A 25,786-nucleotide genomic window follows, 5' to 3' on the forward strand; every position below is an offset into this window, starting at 1 on the left:
AGTACGGCGCGAAAACTCTCTCTCTCTCCCTCTTCGCGTACAGCCGCGCCCGGTCACTGCAGGCGCTTTTCGGATGCTTAATTATTTTACATAGTCGTCGATCACCGTGTATAATTATCTTATCGCCGAGCTAATTGGGCAGTAGGACGAAATATGTTTAAAAAATAATAATAATAATAACAAAACAACCGAAACGAAATTAAATGAAATGTAAATAAAAAGTGGATATTACTACTGTAAAATAACCGCGGGCAACGAGTTTAAACTCTATCGGGAACGTCGTGTCAGCGGCGGCGGCGTGGTAGAGACGACGTGTACCTCGGGGGCTCGTTATTGCAGTGCGCCGGATATCCAAATGAACGACCGGATGCCGCGTACATGTTCTTCGCCGGAAGCATATTACTGCAGCGAAACTTAACGAAACTACCCGCCCGCACCCCTAAACAATGACATGCACGTCACCGAGAGAAACGTTTTGAAATGGCAAACCGAGAAACTACGGACGGAATTAGCAGCAGTTTCTCGCGGAGTAGAGGGAAACTTAAGAAACTTCCGAGAACGCCTAGGGGAAACCGTGTAGTATATATTTTTCCCACAAAAAACGAGCGTATTATCTGCGTTTGGCACCTCGGAAGATGTTTCGGGTGCAAAATGAAAAAAATAAAAAGACAGGTAAAACCCGAGTGGAAAAGAGCGCGAGTCACGGTCATAATTCAATTTTATTTCGTACGTATATAAAGCGTGATGCAAACACACGGTAGAGAGAGTTCCTGACGAGTTCATAAATTACGAGACGTTAACTAGACTGTCAGAACATAGGCGATAGAATATTTTATGCGCCAACAAAGGTTATAATATTATCATCATTATTATTCACCGTGAACTGCAGTAATTTTCATCTCCGACCGCTGTTTGTATATTATACTCTGCAAATATCGCTGCAAATATTCCTTAATCCATCTTCACCGATAACTACCGCTACTACTGCAGTGGCGATTCGTTTTATGTCTTAATCGTGACTATATCATAATGTAAAGGTGAATTATGATTGGTATGCTCAAATACACAACAAAATCTATAGCGAAACACTAAAACTAAAACGTGGGACGCGCAAGTCTTAGTTGACAATATGAAAGTATAAAGTTACAAATGTGTTTGTCTAGTAATCAAAAAATTTTTGGAGACAAATATTTAAGTTTTTCCCTCGTGAAAAAATAACGTAAATATATAGCCTTATATACTTATTGGAACAGAGTGGAGACGATATCATTATAGTATTAAAAATATTCCCTTTACGACGGGTATGTTTATAATATTATTATAAAGTCGCATGAATATATGCGGCTTTCGAATTGAAACACTGTTTTCATGCACAATAATTAATGCAAACAATAATGAGATATTATAGTATAATATTGTGTAATTAAATAAATTATTAAATTCGTGATGTTTTAATTTTTAACTCCGTATAATATTTGAATTACTATACAATATTACGATCATGGTTATTTATACACAGGTTATTTAGAGGTATTAAATTATTATTTTTGACTCGTCGCGCGGTATCCTATTGTAATCGGCTTATACGCGGGGCATGAGACCCCACAAATTCGTACGAGAAGGGACACACACACACATATATATTACTCGTATTATATACGCACAGTGTATATACGCGCTTACATTTGTGTGCGTGAATATTTATGCAATTCGCTTAGCAACGAAACGAGACTGCTGTAATGGTTCTGACAGCCGGGTAATTAACAGCCGGACGGACGGAGACAGCGCGTGTCTTCAGATCGGACGTAGGCTCCCGGTCATCACCACCACCTCCATCACCTCCTGTGAATTTGCGTATATTATTATATACGGCGAGACAGCGAAGCCGGTCGGCCGGTCGGTCTGTCGGTCTTTTCCCCTCGCGTGCCGACACGTCAGTGGATCGTGAAAAATTAATTTCGATCCCTCGTCTGCCGTGCAAGCGAAAAACAATTGCTCCGTATAATTGCCGTATACATATATACATATATATATATCACAACGAATTAGCCGGGATTTCATACACGAGATAATAATATAATATTGTTCCAGTCCGCGGCAAGGAAACCGTTTCACCACCATACACGGAAATAAGTCTGTACGACGGATAGTTTTACGACGTTTTAGACCCTCGGAATAAGTTCTGTTTTTTTGTTTTGTATTTTGCTCTTCGCCTTTCCCGTTTTCCCGTTTTCTTTTTTTCGATCACTGCAGTGTCGCCGGTTTACAACAACCATGGGAATTGACCATAAACGCACGCGCGCGTGTGTGTAGCCGGCCCAGCCCAATTGGTTTTAGATCGAGTCCGTGTGTGTACCCCGCTGTAAGTTGGGGTCACGACTCTGTACCATATACATAATAATATACACGTATGTAATTTATATAGTGCTACATAAAAGTAGATGTATATAACGGGTTAGCTAAATAACGTAAGACTGTTCTCTTTATTTCAAAAACTATTAGCTTTTTGAAAATATTTTTTAAATAGTTTTAAGTCGTTAAAAACAAACATTTACTAAAACAATTAATATTCAGTATTTCTGCATATAAGTACTATATATGCATATAATAATATTTTGAATTCCTTATTCCAAAACAGAATATCTATTGGAATATTTTTATCTATAATCGAAGCAAGTTTTGGACGAGTAGTGTAAGTCATTACTTATAAGTAATTAAAACTTAGATTAGTGGAGTGGAGTGGTACAGGGATAAAACAAAAAATGTTGCTCGACTATGCCGAGCATATAAACTTAAAATACTTATAACCAATAAACTTCACATAGATCTAAATACTTCATAAGATATTCTATTTTAGAATAAGGAATTAAAAATGTATATTGTCATAAAAAAATGATAACGCAAGAAATAGTAAAACACATCATTAAATATAAATATTTTTTTTTTGAAAATTTTTGTTTTCTAACGATGAAAAATTATGCAAAATAATTATTTTCAAAAACGTTATTTTTTTTTAAATAATCACTGTATTATCTTAAGTGGATCAACCCATATATATGTATATAATGTATAGTATACACTCCACTCATTTGGCGCGCGCTTCACATGCAGTAACGATGTTATGTAATCAACTACCGCGAGTCGGAATAACAAGCCACTGCGGCGCTTTCGTGTATATACGGCGTGTTTAGTAGGTATACATATGTTTTACGAGAGAAAAATGAGGAAAAAACTAGGAAAAGAAAACTGTGTGCGCGTACACACACATATATATATACACACACACACATCGCAGCACTATGGCTGAACTTTCACGAACCTTTGCTGACTTTTAATTACCGTCGTAAAATAGTAGCGGCGGGGGCTCTCGTTCGCGGCTCCCTCGGCATTTCTCATCAAACACGCACGCACGTCGCTGCTGCCGCCGCCGCCGCTCTCTGATCCCTCGGTTCTGGATTAGACCCCGGGCTCGCAGAGCAAATATTGAACTAACGTTAAGACGTTGCACCCTCCACGTACCACATCCGCCCCGCGGTAATCACGGGACTGGGCCGGGTCGGGAACGTGCCGAAGAGACGCCAAGGGTTTTACACTATTGACTCGGTATATATATACACGTATAGTTTTTCCACGACCACCGCTCGGCTACTTGCACATATATATATACATGTGTGTGTGTGTGTGTGTGTGTGTGTGTGTGTGCACAATGTACAGTTGCCGGGTTGAAGAGAAATGATAAAATTCGCTGTGTTAGTCGAAATTTGATTAAACGACGATATCCCGCCACGGACGGTTTTTATTTCGTTCCATCGTCTAAACGCGGCGATTATTATTGTTGTTGTTGTTATTATTATTATTATACTGAGAAAACGGGGGCCCTCCCCTCGCCCTGGCTAGCTGGTGTCGGCTTCGATAATCCTGGCGTTCGATATCCAAAGAAAATATATATATGTATAGATGTTCTCGTGCCGGTGTAATATATATATATATATAGGACGGGACGCGGCTGCGGTGGGAGACTAAACCTAATAATAACTGTCGTAAAGACGAGCTCCAGACCCCATCCCCCTACCACAATATCCCGCCTAACCACCCCGACGTGGCGGCGATCGACTATACCACGGTCTGTCGATTAGGATAAGCCGTTCTGGCAGAGGGGAGCACCGACTTTACGACGAGCCCGGAAGTCAGAGAGACTGCAGCAGGCTAATAATGACTGTGTCCATATTATATTATGAGATCGACAACAACGATATAGAGACAAAACGGTACACAAATCCGCCAAACGATGGCGTCCTCGATTCCACTGTATTTACTGCTATGGTTCTTCTATAAATGCTTTTACAATAACATCTAAGCGTCCGAAATTGTACGAAATGTCATAAAAATATTCATTCATAGTATTCACTAAATATTGTGAATTGTGATATCGACGATTTTAATCAAGTCTTTGTGTATTATAATAGGTATTAAAGTGGTTCAATTCTATATCGATTATATGTGTATTGTGCGTGTATGCGTAGTAGGTATAGCTTTTGTTGCTATTTCATTTGTGTTCTAAAAACTACGAATTTCGATTAAACAATTAATAATATAATAATATTTAATAATTTATTATACGACAAAATGACGATGAAAATGCTAAATTGACATGTTTTGAGATAATCAATAATATTTGATTAATTTTATGAAATGTACTAAATACATAATATTATAATTTACACATAAATTTAAACTAATTAAAAGTGAAATAATAATCCATAAGTAGAAATTCTCTAACATTGTACCTATAGTAGATTTGGTTTTAAACGTGAATTTATTATTTTTAAATCTTAATATAATATCAATAGTAGGAACGTTTTAAAGAGTTTATTTTTGTTGAATGCCCTCAAGTAATGTAATCGGCTAGTTGGACTGTACACGTGGGGTTCTGGAAAATCCTCTCTAAGTGCATAGGCTACGAGGTTAGCTCTGAGAAAAAGGGTTGTTATCTCGGAGTAAGAATGCGAATAAAACACTCGGAAATATAAAAAAGGGTGATACTTTAAAAGGCCATCGTCGACAAAAAAAACAGACATTTACTGGTGAAAACGGGCTCGCGGCACTTGGCCCCCCGGCACCGCCGACGTCGTTAGAACAATCCCTTCGTTATCACATTTTTTTTTATTTATAAAAAAAAAAGGTCCTAAAAAATCAAGGCGAGAGAAAAAAAACCAACACTTAATTCAGGAATTAAAAACACCCTGTTGAGTGCACCAGTGGCTCTTCAGTATTGTCATCCGAGCCCCCGGACGTGTTTACAAACGGTTTTTATGTGCAAATAACAATAATGAGGGCGGAGAAAAAAAGGTCGGTGGATTAAAACAATGGCGTATTACGGTGTAAACAAATTTTAAGCCACACGCAAAACGCTAAGCGACTGTATAATATCACATAATCTTACCGTATAATAATAATTGTCGATAATATTGTAATTTATTTTTAAGTGTATAAATGTATAATACTGCCACTAAGAACATATTATTATTATCATTGTAATGTAAAGGCACTTGTCACCTTCAAGAGTTTGGCTTAAGACAAGAATACATTTTTTTCGTACACATAATATACATCTGAATATCTGATACACCAATCGTATAATAATATAATATAAAACATAACACGCATAGCCACACGTAGGTGTAATAGAAATTTGAATATAATGAAATTCTCGTTATGACAATCCAATGCGCGTATACAACCAGATGGTAATAAATTATTATATAGTCACCGATACTTTTAGGAGTAAAATTAATTTGGCAACACGCGGTTATTTTAATGCGTGGATTAATATTAATATAAGTTACTCCGGGAATATATTATTTAACATATACCTATATAATAAATTTCGGTAAACAGTATTATATACATGCACAGTTTCAATAACTTTGCCTAAAACTATACAGCATATTAAGCACGCGGTCGGCTCCCAAGTTTATCTCACTGTCTCTCTCTCTCTCTCTCTCTCTCTCTCTCTCTCCTCTCTCTTTCTCACTCTCCCTCTCTCTCTCTCTCTATCTCTGCCACACCCGAAGAGACGGCCAAGTTTGTTAGGTAGGTAAAACAAAAAAATCATGTAACCTTAAATTCGTCCAGGTTTTTCCCCCGTTCTAAAATCTCCAAAAGAGACCCAATCTGCCCGTATCGTGCGCGGGACTGCAGGAGGACTGCGCGATATAATTGTTCTTGTTTGCCAAGTATATTATATAGTGCGTTGAGCGTATAAAACCGTTTTCTGGCGCTGCGGGACCGTGGTATATCAGCGCGGTTCCGGTCCAGTGGTTTCGGCCCGGTAAATGCACACAACCACTATACTACGACAACGACGACTACGACGACGACGACATCGTCGACTACGCTCGCGTTCTTTTAAAGAACGTCCGTTTTTGCGAACTCCCTAAAATTCCCGCCCACTCGACCGTCTATCCATCGGTGGTGATGTGGGACGGAGTGGAAGGGGGCAGCTTTGTTACGGCCGATAGTCAGATTATATGCATAAATACACGCCGCCCTGCAAGTCGTAATGAAGACATTAAAGGGTCGCATATTGATCAAACGGCCGTTTCGCCTCGCGCCATGCAGCAGTTCCCCTCTATCCGTTCGAACTCCGTCCATCTTACTGCTGCAGCCGTCCTCTCCTTGCAGCCCTCACATCCCTGCGCCATCGGACCCTCATATATCTTGACAATAACATGGTACCCCCATTCTACCTTCACCCTCCCCATCCCTATACACCCCCCCCCCCCCCGCACACAACACATCGCACTACCGTTTACAATGAGTCTGCTTCTGTGCAGCGCATAAACGCAATCAAGATCACTCTCGGCCGATCGCATCGTCGCGCCCACCCGACTATATATGAAAAAGTTTACGTTTTTTCAAAGGTTCTCGTCGTTGTCCCCGCCGAGCCCTTCAGTTCGTCTATATCAAATATACGTATATAATATAATAATATTGTCGTATACCTGCGTTGAACGCGACGGAAATAAAGTTGTACGTCATAAATACATATATATATTATGCATACGCTCAAATGTATATACGTGTAATAATACGCTCTCGCGCCATGCTTGTATATATTGTGTAGAACGGTTTTATCTGTATAATATAATATGTATATACGCGTAGAAGTAAAACGGTGTTTCATATTTGACGTTGCTCCTGCTCCGCCCGAACAGTCAAAAACTGCTTATCGGGCATGGAATATATAGACTAGAGACGCATTCCTAAAACCGTTTCCCCTAAAAAGCTTAGCATAGACCACCGCGCGCGCGGGAAATCACTGCGGAGAGGGGATACGAGAAAACGCATAAAATCCCTCGCGTGCTGTTTTTCTCTCATACACGCACTTCCCGGACACCTCTGCCGAGGTATTTTATATTTCTTTCTCCGGTGTTTCACAAGAGGGGGCGAAAGACTTAAGCCTCTGCGAAAGAGATCACAAAAGTCTAAGGGAGTGAAAAAAAAAGTAAACTATACATTGTGTATAGGGGACGTCTTTTGTTAAATGATACACCACCAAACCCAATGACAAAAAAAAAATGAAAAAAATAAAGACCCGTGGTTTATGCGGTCATGTATGTATTTAATAGGCCAACACAGACACATATATGGCCTTTTAATACTTTAACCGACACGTTATATTATATCGTTCAACAGGTAGTCTATTAAAGAGGTCCTTGTGTGCATCGTTATGTGCTCGAAATCTTTTTTTATCGCCCCTACATGACGTTTACAAGGGGTCACCTATCGCCGCGGTCATGTTATGATACGCAAATCATATAATAATTTATATATTATATATTACGTGCACCTAATAATTTTTTTAAACTGTTATTTTCACGGCCAATTCTAACGTGTTGGTGTGATATTTTTATGTTTCAGACCTGTCAGTCCGGCGGGTGAGATATACACAAGCAATGAGCAAAGTAAGTACCCAATTACGCTTTATTATTCGTTAGGTGTAGAAAATAATATGATTAGAATATTGCTATATATATCTATATATATATATATCAATCATAAATATAGTTATATTTCAGTAACACTTTTACATGGGTTATTATGGCTCTTTAAAAATAAACACAATAATACAATATTTTATATTAGGTCACTACCAATCTACCAATTTATGATAATATTATATTATTATGTTATCGATAAATATCAATACTAAAAAAATAAATAAATTCGTTACAACATACTTTATTTAAGCTTGACTGTATTATTAATTATTATACTACACTCATATTCTAGGCTAAACTGCCATAACTATATACCTAAATACCTAATATAGGTATAAATATATTTAAAATTGACGTGAGCGTTTTCCTTGTCATAATATATTTAACCTATATCGTGTCCTATACGTCATATTTACCGCGAAAAGGAAAAAAAAACAAAACCCCAAAACTAGTAATTTTAAAGTTAAAACGAGGGAGACTTGGCAAACACACATATACACGCGCCCGTCGCCATCGTCAACTCACCGGCATATAAAAACAAACACTGCCACAGCAAAAGTTTTAATGAAATATGCACGAGGCAAGGGTTATTTACTCGACGGTCGACTTTCTAATTTATCAAAAAGACATTTCGCTCAAGTGTATACAGATACCTCTCCAACTACTCGTCCGCCGTTCGTCTATATCTCTCCCGTCTTCGACTTCTTTGTGTCGCCCGTTCGGCTGTCATCCGAAACGCATTAATATACCGACGGTCCTGTGAGCAAACACAAACCGGGCAGAATCGGCCAAGTATTTTAATTTATCTGGAACGCCAATACGCAAAGTTTCCACTTCTTCCGGTGCCTGTCTCGGCCCTGGACGTGCATGTGGTGCTACGGCGACGCTCACTCCCCGCCGGAAAGTATATAATATATTAATTAAATTCCCAGCCAGAGAGAGTATATCGATCATCAAAGAAAATAGAACAGAGAAAGAAATCCCGATGAAGATATTTTTATGTATTCTGACTAAACAAGATAATATCGGCACGACCTAGTAAAAAAAAGGCTGCCCTTCCTTAATATAATGAATTTAAAATTAACGTTTCAATATTTACTTTGATAAATTGTAATCGTGAAAATAATTGTAATTAATCCTTTCAAAATAAATTGTATAATATAAACACGCATTTTAATATATGGATTAAAAAAAATTAAAATATTTTTCTTAAGTATACAATTTTGAATAATATGATTTCTTAAAATAATTGATTCAAATGGATTTTAATTAAATGCTAAAATCCGTTGTTCGGTACCCGGGTGAGTCGCATTCGATATATTTGATAAACGGGTTATTAAAAATTATCGATATGAATTAATTTCAAAAGCCTGCGTGATGGCTCTAAGTGTTACGGTGAATTCTTTAGAGCAAGATACAGTCGCTCTTCAATAGCGTACCTAAGTCCTCGAACAAATAATATTCTTATTTAATCGTACCGGGCACCAATTTTCTGTCCAAAGTAAAATAAACTTTGTGAATTAAATAAACAGTTAGCCTTTTACTTTATTTTATTAAAACACAATATTCTTGTACGCCGACACAAAGGCTGTCTGCAAAACTCCCGCCGTAACATGTACAAAACACGAATTATATGATAAAAAACTATCCATATTCTTCAGTTAATGCACACCAGTTCATGTTTTTTGTTTTATTTAATTTTTTGTATCGTAAAAAAATCGATAAAAGTGGATTTAATTTTTACCCATACCCCGCTTGATGGTTTGACAGATTGTTTGATATTAACCGTATACGTTTACCATACAATATATAGGTACCTAAAATATTTTTCCAAAGTTTATATTTCCCAATTCCAGTTTGTCAGAAGCACGATCATAAAATAATGCCATTGACTTTTCGACGTAGGTATCCCTGCCAATCACATTGGTAACAACCCGGAAAGCGAGTTGAAACAAAATAAAAAAACCACCATTTATTAAATTATAGTACGAAAAAGAAAAAAACATAACTTGTTTAAACACCAGTGAACAATCCAATTCAATTTTTTTTTCTGGCTCTATAATACACTCCGCTAAAACGCTCTTGACTCGCTGAAGCGCGCGTGACTCTGTGTAAACAGCAGTCGATTATGAGTGTTTTGATCGTTTACGTTACAGCAAAAGGGGATCTCTTGCAAAGACAACACGAAGTCACTAAAAGGTGCTTAGCCTAATGGGGAATTAAATAGGTACATAAACGGTTAATCCGACAAAAGTATTTGGAAGACAAAAAAAAAACCACTCGACTTAATTTCAACTCGGTAGGAGGGCTTTGTTCTTTTAATGTGTACAAAACACAAAATCATAACGTCGCGCGCACAATGAATATTTTAAACTCGTTCAACTCCCGTCTGAACATCAATCGACAATTATTTTCTTGACGACCTCGTAAGAAAACAATAACTCGATCCGTATCATCGTTACGTCTGAGGAATATTATTAATATTATGGTATTATGTAGAACACTCATGATTTTGATGAGTTCGCGGCGACGTCTGTAGCCGTCTGTGCGAATTATTATACAATTTTTTCCGCAAGAAAACGGCACATAAAATCTCGGAGAGACGGGACCAGTGGGAATAATATGTACAGCGAGATTACGCCGCGAACGAAATAAAATCGCGCGCAGTTGTCTGGGATACGGGACGGCGAGTGGCGACGGATGCAAATATCTTTGGATGCGTTCAATTTTGCACATCTGGTATTTTAAGTAAAATGCGCGTCTTCCCCAATAGTCGTGCAGGGGAGACGGAGAGTGAGAGAGATAAAGAAAGAGATAGACTGGGACAGACAGACAGACAGACAGAGTCTGCTCCGAGATGGTCGTCTCCGCGTATGTGCGCCGACGAGAGCGGAGTGGAATGGTTATGGGGGAGGGGGTTCTCCCTCTTACTTGACAGCCACGCAAGTTATTATTATTATAAAACGAAATCAAATCTATTCGAACGCGGCCGGCGGTCTCGGGTGAATAAATTAGCGGTTAAGACCGAATAAGTATGGCAAAGCTCTAAACCATCCCCCACCCCGCTTCTTGGTCGCCTCCGTGAGCATATTCTTGCATATACACACACACGCCAAGGATTCCTGCGCGGTTGTGTATGAAGTAATTATTACCCCCGCGCATCCCTTCTTGCTCTCGTGCATAACCCCTGCAACCGTGCCGCGACTTCCTACAAGGCGAGAGACGGCGCATACAAATCGGTTGACAGTGCCGCCGTCGTATTATAAAATTTTGAATATGAATGGGCGAGTTTTGCATTTGTAATAAGCCGGGCGCGCGACGCACGCGTTACCCCCCCCCCCCCCACCCCACCTCCTCCGTCAACGCTGGATCTGCAGACCAAAAATATATTCCACCCCGCGAGGCAGGTGAATGTCGGTTGGTGTTTGATGGCGAGGAGGTGGGCGGACGATCCCCGGTGGAAAATAATATTTCCCGCGCTGATTATGTTATTATAATATAATAATATATATATATATACGTCACTACTCTCGGTCTTTATAACGACAGTCGTGTGTGAAATAATAATAATAATAATAATAATGATCTCGGGGTTTATACGGATACGTGACTATATGGTGTGTGTGTGAAAAATACGAATGGAATCGCGCACGACTGCGGCGGTGATTACCAGCCAATCCGAGCGCTACATTTATATATTCTGTCGGAGATAAATCGAACCGATCGCATCACAAGTCAAGTATGCGTGTAGTAAGTAAACTGCGTGAAGTTCATATATATATATATATATATATTATATACGAGGTGATTAATAAGATCAGCTCATTAGGTGTGCATATTATATGTTTATCGTGTGTGTGTGTGTGTGTGTACATTATAATAATATATTGAAGGTAATAGTGTCCTGATTAATGTCCACCGCCAGCGCGTGTGTGTATAAGTGCATGTGCCATGGGCTCCGGCGTAATGTGTAATAATGCGTTTGGTTGAAATTAATTTCTCGGCTTATACACCATTACACACACAACGCACTTCACATATAATTTATACACTATTATTTTAGAATAATATAATACTGGTAAACTTAAAGTCACGTGTCCCTCCCGGTAAATCACGCGCGACTATACCAGATACCGCGCACCATAGTCGCGGAGCATATCGTATCGTAAATCACCTTGTTGCAATAGAATATACAAACCCATTCGGGAAAACGAGACAAAATTTAATCCAAAAATGCAGCGTGCGACGATATAATGATATAATTACTTAGCTCGTTTATTTCTAGTCCTAATGTACTTACTGTGTATTATAAATAATATTCAATATAACGAAATGTGCGCAACCGGGATGAGGTTCTGATACTTATTTCTAATAAAAAACGACATTTAATCATAACTAAAAAGTTCCGTAATTACCGCTTCACCACTACAGTTACTATGCATTAATACTGCTCGTTAAGTGACCGTGGGACACCAGATAGGCCCCTCTCCGGGAAGCAAAGTGTGCTAATCCAGGATTTAGCTGGAGATATTATAAGAAATTAATATTTAATAATAAGAACTACAATATTAATATTTTATTTTACGCTCTATACCCGCAGTGGTTTTCAACCTTTTTTAAACACGGCAAACTGTTCTCTTCAAAAAATATTAACGGCATAATATGTCTTAGCCATGAAAAACTTTTTCCTCGACGAAGAACTTTTCTTTTTTTTAGGTCATTATATTTAATTTCTTACACCAAATTAGATAAACAAAATTGTACTTTATTATACATTAATATTAATTATAATAAATTATTATGAAAAAAAAAACTTTCAAAAGCTCGCGACACACCCAGAGCCACCACCACGGCACATTGGTTGAAAACCACGTCTTCAAACAGTACAAACCGATATATAATAATATATGATATATTCCGCATCCTGTCCCTCCGCGATCCGGAGATTTGGTTCGCTCATCAAGGGGGTGAACCATCCGCTGACTCGGCAGCGTGGCGGGTCGATGTTATTAAAACGGGTACCGTACTATATTATATAATATGTATACAATATGCATGCACGCATACAAACGAACAAACCAAGTTTTTGGCAGGTCTGTAATAAGTATGGGAATGTCGAAATATTTTTCAATTTCCTGGTGACGTCACCAGACGACGACGACGTTCATTAATGCACAATGACACGACAGCGTTTTCTGAAAACACGACTCGTAATGCAAAAAGGGGACTTGACGACGACGGTGATGTGTGTGGGAAATGAGGTTTTATAATATTGTATCGCATACACCGAGCGTACTCTTAAAAACTATAAGTATAATATTATTTCTCTCGTATATAACGAACCGCGGTTTCGACGTTTCGAAGTCATAACCTATACGCTTATATTATATAATATATTAAAATTACAATCATAATATTTCGTGTCGTTGGCATTTTTTCCCCTTTACTCTGAAGAATGTTCTAATTTATTATATAATACATTACATCGTTTCTTTACAAAGTCAGTATAATGTTAGAAATTAATTAACTCGATAACTTATTAGACATCTTTACAATAATAAATTCTACTAACTTTTCTATTAAAAAAAAATTAAACAATTTTAATCAGATGTCATCGAATTCAAACCATAATATATGTATATTATAACTTAAGAATGATTTTGTAAAATTATAACAACATGCATGATTCGTACAATATATTTTCGAATTAAAAAAAAACCTATTGATTAATCTGCCAGACGATAATACGAAGACTTGAATTATAATATTAAATCCTTTTATAAAGTTCGAAACTTTCACCCTTCGACAGGTATTACTGTTCCGTAAAATATATGAAAATATTTTAAAGAAACTCGAGTGTTCGTCAAAAGCATATTTGCGTGTGAAAAAGGGGCATGCGGTGATTAATTTTATTCAAATTGGCCTCCGTATTTTCGGGCCAGATATGTGTGGAAACGGCCGGAGCGTAAAATCGTATCTCGCGAATAACCGAAAGAAGCGCGCACGTATAATAATAATAATAATAATAATAACAGCGTAATGACGACTACCGTGTATTATAGTAGTATATATAATTTGTATTCAATCCTTAGGGTCCTGTGTAACGGAACCAGTCATCTGGCAAAGAAAATCTCTTAAAAAGGATTAAATTATTGTCGCGGTATACATGACGGAACTTCTAGATTTGCATAAGGGTGTCAGGTGCGTGCGAATCTGACGTGTTCCCCTTAGACGGTTCTTTTTTTCTTCTTGTTCGTCTCCTCCGTCGTCATCATCGTTACCTCTACGCCGCCCTAATATAATATATAAGCACGTATAAATATTTTCGGAGCAACGTAATCAATTCACATGAGATTACGTGGTAATTCGATGGCGGCACACGCATTTGCGTTTTTCCAATTCCCTGAGACGAATAACTGAAATTGTCAAAAACGCAAATCCGAAAACTTCGAATCGTCACATATTATGCAGAAACGGTTTTTCGAGCGATGCAAGTACCTATACCTATACAATATTCGATAAATAGAGACTATAAACATATATAAATATATACACCATTATTGTTCGGTTAAATTATTTATGTCGTTGGCCCGATGTTTATAAGTCTAACACTTTTGAAAGTATATTGACGTCATATATGTAACGGTGACATCAAGCCTAATATTTAGGCAACATCTACACACGTACAGTATACATAGGTAATGCACTAATACCACAAATAGGTTACAATAATGAATATTAAATTTCAAAATATCTAAATCAATAATTATGAACTGACTGAAGTTACCAAAAACCAATTCCGTGGATAGAATTTAGATAAAGTTATTTAAAATTAAATCAAACTTGTAATAACATGTAGTATGCTGACACATTTAAAGTATAATAAATTTAAAAATAATAAAAATAAACCAACAAAATATATAATTTTAGAAATTATTTATTTGAACAAATGCATTTTGCGATTTGAATTATTTTTATCTTCCACGGTTATTACGAACTCATATAGAATAATATTTACCATTATTTTAACCGCAAATCAAGTCTACATGGTTACACTTTGAGGAGGTGTTACCATTGGGTTTCTTCCTCAACACGATATTCATGTTACTTTATTCTGTTTTTTTCTCTATCTAATTTGCTTATTGTAATTATTGTGTACAGATTGTAAATTGTCTTTCTTAATAAAAAAAAAAAAACATGGTTACACTATAAATATAATATTTTATAAACTATATTAAATTACATTATACTTTCTTTTCTTTTGCAATCTGTAAAGTATTACAATAAGAAAAATGAATGATGAAATTAATTTTTTTTTTTTTGAAGTAAAGCTTTGACAACTGAGGTCATTAGCCTGGTAATGTTAAATAAATGTATATTATTATTATATACATTACTCTCTTGATCAAGGACTAAGGAGACCATTTATTTAAAAACTAATACACATAATGTATACTCGAGTACTATATATTGGAGACATGAATGTATAGTGTATAATGCAGATACATAATGGGTTTTATTTTATGTATTTAGACTCATACAAATAAAAAAAAATTATGGTTTCATTCTTAAATAAACCTACATACATATTAACAATGTTAAATTAATTTGTAGGATTACTATATTTCCTTTTTTTTAAATCAAAACTTAAACCGTACATTTATAGATGTTTTTATCTTGATAATTATATATGTAAGTACAATTTATATTATGTATTTTATTCTCATTTGTTCAGATCAAATCATGTAAATCGTCAATAATTACACTACGAGAAACGGTCTGTATAAGTATTAAATATACATTAAAAATTTAAAACTAACAAGAACTCGTAAGATCATGCGAAACCCTCAACTTATTAATATCAGTTCCACAATTTTCAAAAGGTTATTGGATGCAAGTAATATCTGTTCTTTTCGATTTGGTCTCAGACTATATTATAGAACTATAAAATATCTCATACGTTCTATGACGTACGTTTGTGTACCGATCGCTGGATATTTAATTAAAACGCTTTGGAAGGAAAATGTTTACCGCGGGCATGGCGATCGACGGTGAATTATGCTATCCATACATACGCTCCACAGCTTGTATTTTCTCGGCTACTCGGGGCATAATATTATATAGGAAGTCGCGAGATGGATGAGAAATGACACGCGGACCGCGAAGGAAGCGACTGCGGCGGCGAGGTGGTTTACACGGTCGGTTGACGGTGTAACCACGGCGCGGGCCGGAAAACAGTTGGTCATTAAAGACGGGACGCCCTTCAAAGACGTATCGGTCCCATTAGATCGTCCCGTCGGGGGCGAGGGGTGAAGTTTTGGAAAGCGGAATTCACTTAGGCGGCGCGGCGGTGTCGGTCCGGGAAAATGATGTATCGGTGACGTTGGACTGCCGTGGCGGACCCCGTGCAGTTGGGTCACGTGGAAAACCGTCGATTCTTCATGCCAGCCGACCATCCATCAATTTCCAAAAACACACCACTACCACCACCACCCCTTCCAACACCACCATTCAGTGAATTCGTTGTGTCCCTAGTTACCAGACGTCGGATTTCGAAACGAACAGAAAAAAAATCGTATAATACAGATGTCGATTACTGCATGTACCGTTGTATAAATAACACATTATTATGTACTCACGTAACAGTATAGTGTGTAGTACACAACCCAGGACTGAATTTATGAATATTGTATACTAGCTGTACGGCGTAAATTAAATAATGTTAGTGGATTTACCCTGCCTTAAACTCCGTTAAATGTAAACTGCTCATATATTTTTAACCAATGTAATCATTGGGTGGTTTTGATAAATTTATAAAATACGGTTCTAAAATTATATGCAATAATTATTCTAATAACTATTTTGTAGCCGATGGCAAACCTATAACAACAAAGAAATATTAGATTTTCGTGAGATCACAAATCCCTGCGTGTGAGCCCTTCTTTAAAATGCAAAATTATAGAAATTGGCTTCGAGGTGCATATTTTCGGGTATATAAGATTACTTAGGTATGAAACAAATTTCAGAACCACTTAGTGTGATAGACTTGTTTGTGGACCGTATACACACACACAAACACTGCATTTTATTAATATAGATTAATAATTTATACAATGCCAATTTCTACTTGACACCGTACACTTACGCAATACCGTACTATATTATACTGCAGAGTCGTCCGAATGCCATGATATTATCCGCGCGGGGACGATTGCACCACGCAATACCTATTATAATATAATGCCCTGTACACTTAACAACTACAAACATGACAATAATAATATATCGCAGCGATGACGTATAAAGCAGTTCGATTCACGTCAAGTCTCTATAATAATAATAATAATAATAATAATATAACTATTTGAAACACGCTCACGTCGCCGAAGACACGATTTTCTCATTTACCAATTGTTATTATTATTATTAACGTCATTATTATTATTTTTGTATACGTGTCTGGGTTTTACGGGGCGACCCGTATAAAATTCGCCCGGGAAGTAGTCTGATACGTCCTGCAGATGGAGTTTAAAGACCCGCGTACCGCCCTCGCTGTGCAGTCGTAAAGATCGGTTAATACGGCGACGCGCTCGGGGGCCATAGGTATAATACATATTATACTGCACTGCAGAAAGAAGTCCGGCGGAAACGCGTACGCTCGCCGACACGTTTTAAAGTGCTGTTTACCGGCGGACAATGGCCGTGTACATAAGGTCTCGGACTCCGGGTCCCGCCGGGATCGTTAGACCGGGCCACAGATTATTTGTTTTTCTACCTCCACGTCCGCCTCCACCGAATATACGCCCACATAATCACGTTAACATCCCGTTATGTAGGACCCCGCGTGTGTGCCGACCGTAGTATCTTCTCGTTTACCGCCGCCGTTCTTCTCTTGCAGATGGTGAAATTTACAATCGGCCACCCTCTTATATACGTCCTATTATTATTTCTCGCTGTTTCACGGCAAATACGCGAGCCTGATTCCCGGTCGTCGTCGTCGCCGTGTGTCTCGACAACGAGAAATTACGAAAAAACTTTATATCGTGCCGCAGTATGCAAGCGTCGTAGATTAGATAACCAAAAAAAACGTCGTGTATACTATATATTTTATACTATGTAATATATATATATACAATTGGTATAATGTATTTTTCCACCGCTATTCGTACGTACTATATATCCTTCGTGGAAAAAAAATATTGGCGTTTTTGAACAAAAAAAAAGACTGACTATTATAACCTAACCTATATATTATATCATATGCGTGTGTGTGTGTGTGTTCCCGCGTGGCATTCGAGATTGTAAAGTTTTAAGTTCTACCACGTCGTATCCGGTACAAGGGGGAAAACGACATCCTTCAGTCGCCAACACAACGGCACATCATTTTTAACCCGAATTAAAAAAAAAAAAAATGTGAAAAGTTAGTCACGTCCGGATTTTGAATCGTACAAGCTTTGTCTCCTTTCTGTTGTTCCCCCCGTGAACGGACTGACTGACATTCCGCAGTTTTTATTTTTAATCTCACTATAATTTTTAAAATCACCATTTGTACACCAAAAAAAACAACACGATCCCTTTATATTTTTATTTATTATTTTTTTTTTTTTTTAATGCTTGTCGTGTGGTAAACAATATGCTGGTTTTGTCTGACCGTATATAAAAGCGCAAATTGTCAAATGTATTTTTTTCACCCTACTTCTGATATTCCTCTGCACAGAGAACGCATATATTGTTATGCCATCTGAAATTCAAAAACTTAGGGACACTGACAAGTTTTAAAATTTATATTTAAGGTTATATAAATGAACAATCACAAATTTCGTTTACCGTAATCGAAATTTAGTCGGTGCATTATGAAACAGTACAATTGACGTTTATAAAAACACGAATGTCAACGATCATAGAAAGAAAAAAAATGTTATAGTTTGTATTAACATCGAATAATACGGTTTAAAAGTCGGCCGTTTCAAATTTTCTCAGTCTATTTGAAAATAAGCAATCGCCAATCATGTATATATTATTCGAAACATTCGTAGGATTCGCTTGGTTGGTGTTCAAACTGTTCATATTTAACGAAAACTAATAATATATATACGATCATGAGATCGCGGTTGGAAATTGTTTTCTGTCATTCACGTTTAGACGGAAGAGTTAAACCATTCACGGTTTGACGGACGGAATGGCCCCTCTATACATATAATATAGTTTACTAAAATATCATCAATCACCATGGACGTTCAACCAGATCATGATTACAAATTTAAAACTTAAAAGTCATTAACCGTTTTGGTAAAAATATTTACAGTTTTTAATTTTTTTTTTCCAGGAAGAAAAACTCCCATCCAATGGCGTGGGGTATGCGGCCCATCAGGTCGACGGACAAATGTAAGTGTAATATTTTTTCACATTGTTTTTTTTTTGTTTCGTTTTTTTAAACGCATTTCTGTTTCATACTTTCAAGGGGAAAATTATTGGGAAAATTCGTCGCGAGATTTACGGTCTCTTTTTAAGCCTCTGGTACTTTTTCGTTCGTATTTTTATTTCATTTTTTCGCCTTACAGACCCGGTCCTGGAGGTTAACATCGATTTTTTTAATCATAATTCTACACGGAAGCCGATTAAGCACACGTGTTGCCCAGTGCAATAGGGTGGGTGGTAAATGACGGGCCTTGGGGCTCCTTGGAGACACATAAGACACCGGGATAAAGGGAACTTTAAAAAAAAAACGAGACAACCGGTGGGGGACATTAATAAACTTTACGGCACTTTTAGACTCAGTCCCGAGCTTTATTACCACAAGTAAAAAAAAAAAACAACATCCACAACAATCTTTTTTATTTGTTCTCGTCTGTAATTTTTTACTTTTAGTTCTTTGTTTATTCTTTTTCCCAAATAATTGTTCTATCTATTTAAGTTATATGAAGGCATGTTGTGCCTAATATATTAATAATTATATAGGTATAGTCGATTAAATGTGAGGGTGCGTTGGGTCGTCGCTGACATTATTGTATGCGTATATTTGTGTAATGACATCATTACTGTATCGAATATTATTCGTATAATTGCAAACAAAGCACGTGCGTAACTGTTTTTGGTATTATTCGGCCGCCGTTCTATTTTCGTGGCTGAAATAAAAAAATATAACCCCTCCGGAGAGGGTGAGAGAGTATAAACTCTAATGCTGTCGAGATGATAAGGAAAACACGAGGGACAGCCGGCCGGCCCTAAACAAATTTATGGCCTTCTGGACCGTTGGAATTATTTCGTCTGGAGGGAAGAATCTTGTATTACATTATTATTATTGCGTTCTGCTGCCTTGTCCGTAAATCTGACCGCAAAACGCATTTCCACAGCTGTAACCACAATAATCATCTCATCTCGGGTGGGCTTTTCCCCCTTTCTATCTATTATTATTATTTTTTTTTTACTCGGTATAAAAAAAATATAAATAAACGGAGAACGTACAATTATGGAGCTGATAACGTCAGAAAGCTGGGAAATACATCAAAAACCCTATAAATCCGTTACGTCCGTATTTGTATCGAATATCTTTTATTTTCACATCGGTAATAAATTGGAAAACTGACTGCGTCACTGTAAATGTATAGTTAAGTTTTAATACACTTCTCATAGTATTGTTATACGACTCCAAACACTAACACATTAAGTTAATAATAAATACTAAATACCATATTATACAGTATATACCTACTTTGACTACAAACACCACCGGAATCTTATTTTTGTTTTAAATAATTTTATATATTACTACAATAATTAAAAAAACCAATTTATTTCTCCTATAGCATTTTATCGACTGTATAATGCGTACAATATACTATACAGGTATAAATATTTTCAACGTGAATCAAGTAAATTCAGTAATTCAGTATTCTGATGGTTTTATCTTAAGATATTTGCATAACTATCGGAACTATATTTTGACGGTATATTATGTATATGCGGATTAAAATGTAATAATATACTTAGCGTTTTACTCACTCAACATGTAAATTAAAATTAGTATAGGAATCTCATTATATTATATTATTATATATAAAGTCTATTGCGTGAAACTTATACGCAATGTTCAAGAGCTGTGTAATAGAACTTAGATCATAAACTTAGACACGCCAACAGATATTCTAATTCATAACCCCCTTCTCATTTACAATTCAATTACTTGGGTACATAAGTAAAACACATATTATAAACGCGTAATACAATAATAATAATAATGCCATAATGGTAATTTGTACAAAAGTATATTTAATAGTTTTTAATGTTATTTAAATCATATATTATATTTTTTCGTCTGTACATTTTGAACAAAAATATGAGCGTATTAATGTAATTTTATATTTTGTTTTGCATTTTGAGGTGAAATTGGATTAACATTAATAAAATATATAATATACTCAGGGGTTGTGTTCAGAATTGTATTGTAAATAATATGTCCCACTAGTGACGCGTCCGGTATTAATGGAGGTGTTGTGTCAATGTAGAGAGGTCAACAGGACAAAAAAAAAATGTCATTATGCCACTTTTTTTTTACAATGCACACATACACCATTCATATTATTCTCAGACCGTGAAGTATTCATTACGCTCAGGCATCCTTTTACATTTTTCATTATTGTGTTGCGATTATTTTTTTTTTAATGAAAAACAACGTCCGTCGACCCGTCTTGCCAAATTATTATATTAAAAAATAATCATAAAAAAATCGTGAAATTAGGGGTTGTGACTTGGCGCCCCGTGTATCCAGCCATCATCCCTCACGTCCCCAAAGTTATTTATATTTTTCGACGGACAAACGGGCGCCACGAGGAAGAAAAAGGATTGGACGCAAAGGGGTGAGTGGGGATGAAAAAAATAACGTTATAGGGACGAGGAGAGAGGTGTGAGTGAGTTTGGGGGAGGAGAAAAAATAAAAATAGCGACAACAACGACGACGGCGACCGCAGAGGCTAAAAATTAATGCGTTAATTACTGTTCGAAAACAAAATTGGAATACCGTGTTGGGAGTGTGTCCGGAACAATTCCCCTGTAGGAAAGGCACAGGTTTCCAGTGATAGGGTTAGCGAAAGAGACTGTAGCAGGACGACGTATGTATAATATATTATACGTGATGTATATGTATATACGATAAATGATTTTGGATATATTTCGTTCTCATAAATTACCGTTTTTTCCAAATTGACCATATTGTTATTAATGGATCGCACTCCACTATAGAGTTTCAAAATGCGAAGAGGATTTTTCTCGTTTCGTTTATATTTTTTAAACATTCATAACGGCATGTTAAAAATACCACCTACGACCTACGTATATAGTATACACAGATTACGAATTCGTACGCAAACTAATCGATGGTTTTGTACTGGTTTCGTCTTCGTCTTTAAGTGTTCTAAAAATGATTTTATTCAAAGCGAGATTGCTAGTTATTTTCTTATTTCTTATAGTAACAAAATAATCCCGACCACCCTCTGTCTTTTTATGTTTCCTGTATTATTTTATTTAAATTATAATTTTTCTTTTCCTCTCATCAAAGTGGCTATTTCAGAAACGGCTATCTCAGTGAGTGTTAAAAAAATGAGTTTCATTACCTGCGTATGATTGCAACGTGAGGGTGGGATGCCAGTGTCTGAATTTTAGGGTGAAGAATAAGGTATATGCGGACGGAGAGAGAGAGAGTGAGAAAGTCGGATAAAGAGTATGAAAAAAAGAACGATCCGTTTCCCTCAGGTTCTTCGTCGCAATAACAATAAAAAAAATAAAATGAAGAAAAAACGAATAATATTCATCCAGAGGTAAAAACCGGCACGGGCGGCCCTTTGCGTTTCGGATTAAGAACGAAAATTAAAAGTTTAATTCAGCTTTATAGAAAGAAATGTAATGAAAAGGCAAGCGAAAACGGCGGGGGAATGAAAAGCTATTTTTACAGGGGTAGTACGTGGATTGGCGAGCTTGTATCGTTATTCGACCAACTAATCTAGTAGTACTTCAAACGAATTCCTCTTTTTTTTTACCAAACAAGTTTTTTTTTTTATGACTTTGACAAACAATCTACCTGCTGCTACCTTTTATTATTACTATTTAAAACGGCGCGTTTTTGTAAAAATAAAATATTTTTATTAAAAAAAACCCAGTTTTGCTGTGCATACTCGCGTGTTGTGTCAAATGAATTTTGAACGTAACAAATTGCTTTGTACGGTATTTGGTTTAATTTATTTTTTCTTTATGATATTTTACATAATATAATTTTTTTAAATAATATGCATGTCATAGTAAAATCGTAATTAAATTAAACAAAAAAACAAAAACCCCAAAATGGTAATATATTATACGCGCTTTATTGCGCTCATCACTCGCAGCTACTAAAACGGAATTTGTGCGTTTACGATATATTAAAAACCGAATTGTTGGTGTGCGCGTTTGTAGTTTTTACCAATATTATACGCGGTGCATCGCTAACATAATTGTTTCGTATTATTATTTATTATAGTAAAATAGATGAACTTCAGACGCCTGCAGCAGCGGTTTGAAGAGAAAATCTAACATCGCGGTCTGCCAACCAATAACGCCTTGCGCTTATCATCTCAGCATTTTAAAATATTTTTATCATCCCGACGTAAAGCTGATGCGTAAATAACATATTATATTATATCTTATCATACCTATCGTAGGTATCCACTGGTATATGGAACAGTAACCCGCCGCGACAGTGGTACACGGTCACCGCGATAAGTACCGGAAATTTATCTTTTTTATTCCCTGCAGAGAGTCTTTAAGACATTCGATAACCGAGACGCGGTTATAGTCTCGACTCGAGTCTTTCTCGTCGCCATGCCCCGTAACCTATACCGCGTACTACAGATATAATATTATTATTATATATATAAGCCACTATACCGTCTCCGCCGATGCCGTCGTCCGGTCTGTAGGAGATACGCGCACTATTATCCGGGGAGGCCATCGGCTACGCTGTCCAGACAAACTTCGAACCAGAAAGTTTATCGGTCCCTCCACCTCCTGCCGCGTGAACATAGTAACACGCTGTCCACGTTGTATACTATATATACATACGCAGTTGTAATAATAATAATATGTGCTCTATCGTATAACCATTCCGAATGGTAGCGGTGAATCCGATCGGATCGGATCGGATCGAAAACTCAAGTGAGCCCGGTGGACTGGAGGAAAACGCGTGGGGCAAAACTAATAAAGCTCTATTCCGCTGTATCTCCCCCCCCCCGCACATTCTCGTATATATACACGAGTTTGTCCGATCGACCCCAACGCCACCACGATACAATCGCGAGCACATAAATCCTTCATACACCTGAAGCAAAATAACTTTATGTGACCCCATACGCACGACAGGCTGTGCAACTCACGCGATGTGTATACTATACGTATATACGGTCGCGGGTGGATGTTAAGTCGCGCGCTGTTGTCATGTGGAGGGGGTGGTAGAAGGAGAGAGAGCGCCGGAGGAGCAGTCTGCGTGTCCAAATCCCAAATCGAGATTAAACCGTCGTCGGCGCGTTTTCTTTGTGTATATATACATATATATATGTATACATATTATATATTGCCGAGCGGCCACGAAGAGGTTTATAAATCAAGACACCATATCGGGCTGCAGTATTGGGGTGAAACGACACCGCCACCCCCGCGTTAAAGGGCCTACCACGGTGGTGGTGGAAACGACGCGCGAGTTCTTTCCACCACCGACGACGACGACGACGACGACGACGGCGTGGCGCAGCAGTGGCCACCACCTCGGTGGTCGTAAATCAGAGTCCCGTATACTGCTGGGGACTATATACGCGTATATAAGACGCCGCCGGTAGATTAAGCTCGAACCTTCCTCCCTGCGATTTTTATTCAAAGACGTTTTATTCAAAATAGTAGAAAAAACCATCTGATTCGGACGATTTCTATACTCCGACGCCACCGCCGACGCCGACGGACTGCTAACGAATAAAAACGGTCTTCCATTCTTATATTATAATATATTTTTTTCTCCTGACTAACAGTTGATTGCATTTCTGGATACCATACCATTACCGTGGTGGCGGCGATGGCCGCACGTCCGATTTTTATCAAACCAATTTAAACGCGTTCATATTGTTGAGTTTGTATACTTTCTGAGTTATTCCAATTTATATAATATAACACCAAACTTCGTTTGATTTACGTGAATAATTAAAATGGAAAACGACTTATTTGTGGTGAATTATAATCGTTTTGAATAAAAAAAACCACGGATCATTAATTAGCATTAATGATGGTTTTATTTTAGTTTCTGCTATAACTAAATTTCACCAATACGGTCTTGCCTGCAATGGTATCACAAGTATAATAATAATTTCCATTAGCATCAGATGAACATTGAAGAAGAATCATTTGATTTTTTTATTATTTTATTACTATCATTATTCGAACCGTTTATCTCCCCAAACCGTTAAATTCGATAAAAAATAAATAAATATTATTCCAGTACGCACGTCGACTACCGTAAAAACGACCGGAAACGACAATAATAGTAATAATAACAATAACAGTAATAATATTATTATTTGAGCTTTGCTGTATAAATATAGTCGCCACTGTTCAACAACGGGGGGTTAACGTACTTAACAGCCCTACGGGTGACCACGGGCTGTTTTTATCTCCACTGATATATATAATAACGACGTTACAATGATGATATCGGGCAGCACATTTTCGGGCGGTCTGATCTCCTCCCCCCACTCCATCATCGAAGCTGAAAA

General features: G+C 37.1%; 1 protein-coding gene across 9 annotated transcripts in view; it reads left to right on the forward strand.

Moving 5' to 3' along the window:
* Positions 1 to 25,786, forward strand: part of LOC132951777 (uncharacterized) — a 260,467-nt gene that overhangs the window by 208,966 nt on the left and 25,715 nt on the right. For all 9 annotated transcript variants that reach the window (XM_061023732.1, XM_061023735.1, XM_061023730.1 and 6 more), the window contains 2 exons: positions 7,924 to 7,967; positions 19,330 to 19,388. In XM_061023732.1, the coding sequence (XP_060879715.1) occupies positions 7,924 to 7,967; positions 19,330 to 19,388 (103 nt within the window). The remainder of the gene's footprint in view (positions 1 to 7,923; positions 7,968 to 19,329; positions 19,389 to 25,786) is intronic.

This window comes from Metopolophium dirhodum, chromosome 9, assembly GCF_019925205.1.
Source record: "Metopolophium dirhodum isolate CAU chromosome 9, ASM1992520v1, whole genome shotgun sequence".
Classification (NCBI taxonomy): Eukaryota; Metazoa; Arthropoda; class Insecta; order Hemiptera; family Aphididae; genus Metopolophium; species Metopolophium dirhodum.